Consider the following 10891-nt stretch of genomic DNA (forward strand, 5'->3'; position numbering starts at 1 on the left):
AGAGCATGATGTTATTATCCAACCTGAAACAGGGTTACTCAATCTCATTGATCCAGTCCATGAGTTTAAGGCTCTGACTGCCACAGAGGGAGCCACAGACAAAGACATTAAGATGAAATTTAGCAATGAAGTCTTTCGATTTGCTTCAGCCTGCATGAACTGCCGCACCAATGGCACTATCCATTTTGGAGTCAAGGACAAACCCCATGGAGAAATAGTTGGGGTGAAACTCACTGAGGTGGATAAAAGTACATTTATTGACCACTTCTATACGAAGATGGAAGACTATTTTGACAAGGAGGGTGTTGGGGAAGCAAAGCAGTGCATTAGGCCACCAAGGTTTGTGGAAGTCTTACTGAAGAATGATACCACATCTGAGAGATTCGTCATTGAAGTAGACATCATTCCAAAACACTCCATTTGTAACAAAAAATATTTCCCAATTAAGATGCAAACTTATAAAAAGAACAGATGGGAGAAAAATACTGAACTCTCTCTGTTTGTGAGGGATGGCACTAGTTCTAAAGACATCTATGCTAATCCAAAGCAAAAAGATGGAAATCTGAAAGCATTTTTGTCAGGTTTAGAATCACAGGATGAGTCCAGAAAAGCAGCAGAAGACTATCGACCAAAAGAAATAAAAACAGAAAGTGAGGGAAGAAAGTTGGTTCATCTTCTCACAGGAGACCAAGACTTAGATAATTCTTACTATAATTGGTACATTCTTGTGGTAAATAAGTGTCATCCAAATCAAATTGAGCACCTGGACTTTCTAAAGGAAATTAGATGGTTTGCCGTGTTAGAGTTTGATCCCGAATCTGTGAGTAATGGGGTTGCCAAAGCTTACAGAAAGACCCGAGCAGCTAATCTTCACTTTCCTAATCAATACCAAGACAATACAACCTCAATTACCGAAAAAATTGAAAATCTGAGTCTTTTTAAGCAACCCAGCTGGATCTTCTGCAATGGCAGGTCAGACATTAACATGGAAGAGCATCAACCTTTAGAACTTAGTTTATGGTTTAAAAAAAGAGCCACTAAAGTTCGGAAATTAATCTCATTTCTTACATGTGAAGACATAATGCAACCCGAAAAGTTTTTAGTAGTGTTTCTATTGCTGTCCCCAGTAGAAGATCCTAAAGATCCTTTTATTGAGACATTTTCTACTTTCTACCAAGAATTGGGAGGAATGGACAACATACTGTCTATCTCCATAGATCCACAAATAGGTTCACAATGGAAAGATCTTTTGCAAGTCAGATTCTCAGCTACAGACCTCACAAACAGATGTATTACTACTTTAAGTCTTGAAGAGTTGAATGGCACCATTCTTACACTAAAACCTCAGACTGAATCTCCTTCAAGATTTTTGCCATCAAATGGCTCTTCGATCATTCTTCAGAAGAAAGATGAAGACTCTATGACAGCACTGGAAATCCTCTGTGAAAATGAATGCAAAGGCACAGACATAGAGAAAGATAAAACCAAATTCACTGAATTCCAGAAATCCCAAGAGGAACATTTTTATCTAGGTGGAAAAGTTTCATGGTGGAACTTCTATTTTTCCTCTGAAAACTATTCTTCACCTTTTATCAAAAGGGATAGCTATCAAAAAATTACAGAGATGATACTATCTTTAGCAAATTCCCCTAGGGAAACCTGTGCAGAAGTGATCAATTTGTATCATCATCCAGGCTGTGGAGGGACCACATTAGCAATGCATGTTCTCTGGGAACTGAAGAATAAATTCCGATGTGCAGTATTGAAAAGTAAAACATCTGACTTTGTAGATATTGGAACACAGGTGAGGACTTTACTCACTTATTGCTCAGAGAACCAACACCACCACTTGCCTGTTCTCCTCCTGGTGGATGATTTTGAAGAACAAGAAACTGTATCTGATTTGTGCAATCACATTAATTCAGCCATTGAAGAAGCTTATATTCAGTATGAGACACCTTTAGTTATTATTTTAAATTGCATGAGATCCCAGAGGCCAGAAAAGGATGCTAAAAACCCTGACAGTGTTGCAGTGATAAACAAACTTTCTAGCAAAGAGCAAAGAGCATTTGATTCCAAATTTCAGGAAATTGAAAAGAAGCACCAAAACTGTAGAGATTTTTATTCCTTTATGATCATGAAAGAAAATTTTGATAAGAAATACATTGAAAATGTTGTGAAACACATCCTGAAAGGGTTGAATGTTGACAGCAAAGAAGGACAATTAATTTCTTTCCTGTCTCTGCTTAATTTTTACATTTCTGATTCTGACATCTCTGTGATACAGTGTGAGAACTTTTTAGGATTAACCAACAAAAGGGAATATTGGAGCAGAAGGTGCTTAGAAGACAAAATGGGGAATTACTCTCCAATTCTTATCCGTACCAAAGTGGTAGATTGTGGGAGGTATGAAGGAGTCCGTATCATTCACCCCTTAATCGCCAGTCGCTGTTTAGAAGAATTGAAACTTACCTCTGAAATGGCAAAGAGTGATATTGCACTGAAGCTATTAAAAGAAGATGAATTTTATCAACCTGGAATAAGAAGAGACAAATTTGTGCGGACTGTGCAGATGCTGCTGCTGAAAAGACAGAAGGAATACAGTAAAGAAACAACGAACCCAAGGAAGGATATAAATACTTTATTTTCTCCTTTAATTGTGGACATCCAGAAAGAGGAAGGGAATGATCAGGTTCAGAAAGTCTTATGTGAAGGAACTATCAGATTTGAGCATCATGCCTTGATCTATCAAGCCTTAGCAAGACATTTTTATATTAATGAAAATAATTTTGAAGATGCCATTACTTGGGCAGAGAAAGCAAAGAAGAGAAGACCAGGGAACTCCTTTGTCTCTGATACACTTGGACAAGTCTACAAAAGCCAACTTATCTTCTATAAGGATAAGATTCAGCAAGGGAAAATTGTATCTCCTCAGGAACTGGAAGACCTTCTATGTATAGCAGTGAAAGCTTCAGATGCCTTCAGAGAATCTCAGCAACACAATGAATACAGAGACCATGAAACTGGACAATATCATAGCTCTAAAAGGAGGTATGGGATGTATAATACATCATGTTACTTGGGAGAAATAGAAGTTTGTATGCAGATAATTCAGGTCCTAAAGAAAGTTCCCCTTTCTGATGAAAGAAATAAGTCATCTAGAGGGGTCATTGTCCAACTTTTGTGTGGAAAGAATGATCTTCTCCTAGATTCTTCAATTCAGCAGAATGGATATTACCCAGTAATCAAAAAGCACATGCTTTATTTAAATGCTCTTCAGTGCCGTTTGCAAATGACTTTTGATATTCTTCGAGATTACTATGTTCTTCTGAAGGAAAGAGACAAGGAAAGGGAAATTTTGGAAGAAAAAAACCAGGTTAAAATGCAAGGATTATTGAGACAGTATACAAGTATATTCTTCAACTCAGAGACTATGCAATCAAGGGTGACATCTTTTGGCAAATCACTCCCAGAGGTGACATGCTGGAGCAAGTTGGAGGCCTCTAATGCAGTTAGCTTTTCTGGACTGCTGAAGTATCTCACTGAAAATGAGAAAAATGCAATCAAAATGGAAAGCATAGTAAATAATTACAAATTACTAGTAGAAAATGCAAATCTACCACAGGTGAGGGAGAAACAGAATTTCATCTTGAGCAACATAATTCTTAATTGTTTGAAACCTAGTTCAAAGGTCATACAGCCCCTGGATAAACTGAAAGAAATGCTTCAAGGGGTCTTGCAACAGGTAGGACTACATTTCCCCTATCCAGATCCTTACTTCTTGGCCACTCTCCTGTTCTGGCCAGAAAACCAGCAGCTGGATCAGAACTCCAAACAAATAGGAAAGTTCATCACAACCCTAAGAAGGTCCTTCAGGGAGAAGTATGGTCAGATGTGTCGAGCCAAGAAGCCATTCACACATTTCTACCTTGGGAAGGGCAGAGGCCTCAATCAATTCATTCACAGAGAAAGAATTGAGCAGTGCTTCCAGAACGAGTCGGACTTAAGGGTCCTTTGGCAACATGGAGATGTATGGAGAGAAGAGAAAGTCAAAGACCTCTTGCTTCGTCTCAATGGCAGAGTTGGGGATGATTTTATCTATGTAGACCATGGAACTAAAGAAAACTTAGAAATCCCAGTGCAGCCTGCAATCTTGGGTCAGCTAAGATGTGGCCGAAGTGTGGAAAGAGTTTCTTTCTACCTGGGATTTTCCACTGGAGGCCCAATAGCTTATGATATAAAAATTATTTAAACTGAGCCTGTGAAAGCTCCTACATGTTGTAGCCAGGTAGATAGCCCATTCTGCTAAGACAGATTGCACCGCAGATCTGCTGCTTTGAAGTTTTCTTGTGTTGCTTTTTCTGTATATTTTCATAGGATTTAGAGCTGAAGGGAACCACAGAAAACATTCTGGACCAACCCTCTCACTTTACAGATGAGGCAAATAAAGTTCAGTGAGTGGGAGTGATTTGTCTAAGGTCCCATGCTAGTGGGTAGCAGAGTCAATATTGAATCCAAGCCCATCTTACTGTATGCCATATTGCCTCCCTAGCTTGCTCCCTAGACTGCAGATATCTCCTGTACAAGTACCATTTCTTCAGTTTGTAGCCCAATTTCTCCATAACCCAGAATTTCATATTATATTTGCTCCACACATAATTGGTTCTTTCTCTTCCTTTTTAGGATTCCCCATGTGGGATTTATGGTATATTCATGAAACAAAGGCAAAAAATGAGGGGGTGGAATTTGTCGAAAAGTATTGGTGAAGAGCTGAGGTACATAATATCTTGAAGGACAGCATATATTCCAGATTGTCAGTGGCAATAGATCTCTTTAATACTTTTGTAAGACTTTTCTAGAAATAAATTTGTAACTAGAAAAAAACCACTTAGCTTACAAGTCTCTTTTTTTGGCTCAGAGATGGTCTCTGAAGTAACAGAAAAAGTCTCAACCTAACCAGATGGTCATGTTTCCCTTATGGGCAAGGGAAGTTTGTGGGACTTGGGCATGGAATTCTGGAAATTGTCCTACCAACATTATGAGTTCTTCCCTGTTCCCAGCCCTCCTGGAAAGGAACTTAAGTCAGAGGGAGGAGGACGTTGAGCTGAAGTGGTTGAGCGTGAAGTTTAATCCAGGTTTAGAGAGGAGTAAGAGGGTAGCCACAGCATGACAGTGGTGGTAATGATGGTCAAGGAGACAGAGATTCTCCAAGACGCACTTCTCTCAACCTTCATCCTTCTTGACTTCTCTGACACTGTTGACTACTGGGTTCCCTCTTCCCTTCCATACTCTCATCTCTCTAGGTTTTTGATGACACTGCTGTCTCCTAGTACACCTCCTACCAGTCTGACTGCTCCTTCTCAGTCTTCTTTGCTGAATCTTCTTCATCCAGATCATACCCATTCACCATGGATGTCTCCCCTGCCCCCAAGGCTCTGTCCAGGGCCATCTTCTCCTTTCCCTCTCTACTATTTCACTTGGGGATCTTATCACTTCCCATGGATTCAGCTCTCATCTCCATTCAGAGGACTTTTATATTTATTTGTCCAGTTCTAGCCTTTCTCCCAACAGCTAGTCTTACATCAAAAGCTGTCCCTCAGACATTTCAATAGATGCCTTGTAGACATCTTGAACTAGCCATGTCCACAACTGAACTCATTTTTTCCCCTACACCTTCTTTTCTTCCTAATGTCCCTGTTGCTATCAATGGTATGACCATCCTCCTAATCAGCTAGGTTCCAAACCTAGGTGCTACATGCAACTCCCCTCCCTTGCATCCCATATCCAATGGGTTGCTGAGTCCTGTCACTTGCTGTCTCTCATACATGGCCCCTTTCTCTTCTGACAATGCCACCATCCTGGTCTAGGCCCTCATTACCATATGTATGTTGGTCAGTCCCCCATCTTGAATTTCTTACCACTCTAGTCCATCCTTCACTCAGCTGTCAGACTGATCTTTCCAAAGGGCAGGTCTGACTCTATCATACATAACTCACCTACCCCAACCCCTCCATAAACTCCAGTGACTCCCTATTGTCTCCAGGATTAAATCTAAAATCTTCTATGTGGTTTGTAAAGCCCTCCATAGCATGACTCCCTCCTACACTAGTTTTCTTCCATCTTACACATGCCCCACCCCACCCCCACTCTTCAATCCAGTGACACTAGTCTCTGAGCTCTTCCTCACAACAGACACTCTATCTCCTGACTCTGGACATTCTCACTTGCTGTCCCCCATACGTGGAGCTCTCTCCCCTCTCATCTCTGTTTCCTGGCTTCCCCTGACTTCCTTCAAGTCTCAGCTAAATTCTCGCCTTCTGCAGGAAGCTTCTTCTATTTCCCCAATGTTAATGCCTTCCTTCTAATAATTATCTCCAGTTTATCTTATATATAGCTTGTCTGTACAGAATTGTGTGCATGTTTTCTCTTCTTTTAGACTCTGAGCTCTTTGACAGTAGGGACTACCTTTTGCCTTTCTTTGTATCACCAGCACTTAGCATAGTGGATGGCACACAGTAGGCTGTCCCTACTGGCACACAGTAGGTGCTTAATAAATGCTTGTTGACTGACTAAGATGGAAACTGGAGGAGTTGACATAAGCATAGTTCTCCCCTGATGCCAATCTGTCTATTCAAATCCCTGAGAAGTAATGTGTAAATGGACTGAAGATACTCACTGTGGTCACTCCTTGAGGTATGTAAAAGGTCAGGGAAGATTTTCCCTTATGCCTATAATCAACAAACATTTCCTTTATGATTTCTCTATTTCTTTAGGCTATTTAGAAAGTGGGAAGCTACAGTCAATCTTACCACATAGTACCACCTATTGGTTACATATACATTTACTTTTTAAATTTTTTATGTATTTTATTTTCAATTTATGGAATAAAATAAGAACTTCCATATTATAGCATAATAAAAAAAGATTGCACATGAAACTGCAAATCTATTAGGTACAACTTGCTACATTACAAATAAGAAAACTCCTTTGATTGGTTCCCCCAAGTGTTAAGATGTTCTTTGGTTTAGTACCACCTCTCCCAAGTCTTCCCTGATCTCTGCAGATCAGAGACCAGAAGAAAGGTACTTTTTGTTGCTTGCAGGGAGTTAAGAGAAGTTAGGTACCAAACATTTCAGTATTCTTCTCCTGCAGGAGCCTCACCTGGCCATTTCCTGAATGTTCAAGAATAAAGCAAAGTAGGGATGGGAAGATAGAGGGACTTTAACCAAAACACCAAATTGGAAAGAATAAGACATGGCTGCTGTGTCATTTCAGACTCTTCGCAACCCCATTTGGTGTTTGCTTGACAAAGATACTGGAGCGGGTTGCCATTTCCTTCTCCAGCTCATTTGACAGATGTGGAAACTGAGGTAAACAAGGTTAAGTGATTTGCCCAGGGTCACACAGCTAGTAAGTATCTGAGTTCACATTTGAACTCATGAAGATGAATCTTCCTGATTCCAAGCCCAGTGCTCTATCCACTATGACGCCACCTAGCTGTCCCAAGAATAAGACATAAGTGCCTGCAATAAGACATAGCCAAGTAGTCAATACTAGCTAATAAATGGGCTGCCCTGATTCTCAAAGGTCACTCTTAATTCAGGAACAGAAGAGGAACAAAACGAAAGGAAAATCGCAAAAGAGAGATGCCACAGAGAACAATCAGTCCATGTCCTATTGCCATTTATTGACCCCTGAGCAGTAAAGCACTTGCCTATTTCCTAAATTGAAATGGCACTCAACCTTGCCTGTCTCCCAACTTCTACCAGATCCGGGTAGTTTATACAATATAGTAGGCAGACAGTAGAACAGTCATACAAAGACTCAGCTAAGGGAGGATTCCCAGTCCCAATCCACAAGGCAGTTTGAGAATCCATGAGTAAAACAATAGCCATGTTATGTCTTCGTTGTAATTGCTGGGCTGGGCACCATACCTGCACTGGGATGATAAGCATCCCTCTATTTGGGTTTCTTTGACATGTAGGGTTTCTGAGAAGTTCCTCATCCCCGGTACAATGTATGAGTTCTGGGACAGCCAGTGAGTGATCTCTAGGTCCCTTCCTCACTTCCAAGTCCTTCACCTGAGAACTATTTCCAGGCTATGGAAATGTAGTATTTTATTCTTCTGGGTGTCGCTAGGATGAGGTTTGGCAGGTACACCTAGTGACATCCAGATTCCAGAAGGAACTGAACTGCTCCAAGGCCTCCAGTGGTCATAATGATCTGAGCTTGTCCTGGGAAATTGTGTTTAAGCAAGCTGTTTGGTGCAGTTGAAAGGACAAGGTCATAGATCTCAGCTGGAAGACACCTAAATGATGTAACTGAGGAAGGTTAAATGACTGGCCTTAGGTCACTAAGGTAGTAAGCATCAGGAGCAGGATTTGAACCCAGCTCCCTTTCACTCCAGAGTTATCCGTCTTTACAGTAGGTGCTATACAAATGCTTATTCTTCCCTTCCCCCTCCCCTGCCTTTGAACACTGGATTTGGAGTCAAAAGACCTAAGGGATTTTTCTTTTTTTTAAAAAAAATTGTTTTTCAAAGTTTTAAAAACAAATGTTAAAAATTGTTTTTACATGCAACTGGGAAATAAGATATACAGGCTGTGGGGTATAGAAATCTATCTTGCCCTACAGGAAAATAGAAGGGAGGGGGATAAAAGAAGAGGAAAGAGGGGTTATAGAAGGGAGAGTAGATTGGGGGGAGGGGTAATCAGAGTGCATATTGGGGTGGGGGGAAGGGAGAGATGGGGAGGAAATTTGGAACTCCAAATCTTGTGAAAGTGAATGTTGAAAACTAAAAATAAATTAATAGGAATAATAATTAAAAAAGAAACAAGAAAAATTTGTTTCATTGTTGGGGTTTATTTTTATATTATAAACACTTATAGATGATTCCCACTTTGTGGGATACCTCTTAAAATGAAATAGAACACTTAAGTAAATCTAATAATATGATGACCTCATCGGAAAGTGCCTGCAACATTCTACATGTGCAGCACCCTCTCCCACCTCTCTCTATTTTTCAAATGAACAGAAATCTATTTTCTTTCCCTCCTACCCTCCCCCCTTACTACATTGGGGGTGGGAGGACTGCAAAGAAGAGGAAAAAAGCAAATGCCTCATAGCAACTCTGCAAGAGTCAAGCAAAGCAAATTCCATCACTGACTGTATACCAAAATATATATGTCTGAGTCTAAACCCTCAACCCTCCACCTCTTGGTCATGGATAGCAAGTTTTATCATACACCCTCAGGAATGGTCATTGTATTGATAATAGTTCTTAACAGTTTTCAAAGTTGTTTTAATGATGTTGTCACTGTAATTGTCTCTCCTGGCTTCATTAGTTTATAAAAGTGTTTAAAATTGTTCTTCTTGTAATAATATTGGTGTTATAAATTGTTCTCCTGGTTCTGCTCACTTTACCCTGCATCAATTCACATAAGTCTTTCCATATCTTTCGGAAATCATCTATTTCCTCATTTCCTACACCACAATAGCATTTGTCACATTCATATACCATGACTTCTTCAGCCATTCCTCAACTGATGAGTGTTGCCTTAGTTTTCCGTTTCTGGGCACCACAAAAAGAGCTGACATAAATATTTTGTTCTTCTGTGATCTCTTTTGTGAATAGACCTCACAGTGGTACAGCTGGGTCAAAGGGTATGCACTGTTCAGTAACTTTTGTATGTATAATTCCAGATTGCTTTCTAGGAAGGACTATGTGTGTACATGTATACATACAGATGCATATATGTATGTGTGCACCAATATATACACACGCATATGTGCATGTCTGTATACATGTGTGTATTGGTGCTGGCACAGGATGGTGGAAATTGTATTGATTATGGTTGTTTTGCCTAGGATAATAATAAGTGTAACTATTTTATGGGGTAGTTGTGAGGATCGAACAAGATAATTTATGGAAAGCATTTTGTAAGTGTTAAAATAAACCTAATCTTAAGGAAAAGAACAATTAGGGAATTATGATTGGCACTGCAAAATAATTCTTCAGAATTTCTTGCAAGCTTCCTTTAAATAAGGAGTTCTCCCACTACATTGGATATGTTAAATTTACTTCATCTTCCATCAAGAAAGAAATGAAAAGGAAAAAAGTTGGTTTTACATAACTTTACGGAAAGCTGTATTACTGAGAGTGAAATATTTCTGGTCTACTATTCAGCCATTCACAGGGCAGGCAAGCCAGTCAATCTGCAGCAATAGAGCAGGCTCCCTGTGGAGGGGATGGGAGCAGACAGGTGCCAGGCAAGTCCAATTACCACCGCCCTGAGCACTGGTTCTCCTCAAACCCTGACTCTAAACCCAAGAGCCCTGGGAATTAACAGACCTGCTTTCTGCTTAGCAGCCATCTCTGAGAAAAGAAATCATTGCACAGAAAAGGCTCAGCTTTCTCAACACCACCAGCAAATGCTGACCAACTGTCACCGACAAACAGATGAACCTAGGAGCCCTGCGAATAGTGGGCACTGTCCTGAGATACCTGGTCCTGCTTCCAGCCCAACCCTCATAGCCCATCATTCAGGGACCCAACTTTTATAGAGAAGGGGCCCACCATTGCCATCAACTACTAACTACCTCACACAGGGCAGGGAAGCCAGCCCAGCAGAAGCAGCAAGACTTCGAGGGAGAGACGTGTGCCAGGTAACAACAACAGTAATAGCTAACATTTGTACGGCATTTACTGTGCCGAGGGCTTTACAATTATTATTTAATTTGATCCTCACAACAATCCCAGGAAAGAGGTGCGCTTATTATCCCCATTCGACAGATGAGGAAACTGAGGCAAACCGAGGTTAAATGAGAGGTTAAGTGCCCAGGGTCACACAGCTAGTAAGTGCCTAAAGTCGTATTTGAACTCAGGTCTTCC

General features: G+C 40.4%; 1 protein-coding gene across 1 annotated transcript in view; it reads left to right on the plus strand.

Moving 5' to 3' along the window:
* The window catches only part of LOC118851872 (sterile alpha motif domain-containing protein 9-like), a 13657-nt gene extending 8773 nt beyond the window's left edge, over positions 1 to 4884 (plus strand). Inside the window, exon 3 of the mRNA XM_036761444.1 lies at positions 1 to 4884. This exon is cut by the window's left edge and continues 522 nt beyond it. Within this exon, the coding sequence (XP_036617339.1) occupies positions 1 to 4252 (4252 nt within the window). The 3' untranslated portion in view covers positions 4253 to 4884.
* The last annotated feature ends 6007 nt before the right edge of the window (positions 4885 to 10891 follow it).

This window comes from Trichosurus vulpecula, chromosome 5 (assembly GCF_011100635.1).
Source record: "Trichosurus vulpecula isolate mTriVul1 chromosome 5, mTriVul1.pri, whole genome shotgun sequence".
NCBI classification, from domain to species: Eukaryota; Metazoa; Chordata; class Mammalia; order Diprotodontia; family Phalangeridae; genus Trichosurus; species Trichosurus vulpecula.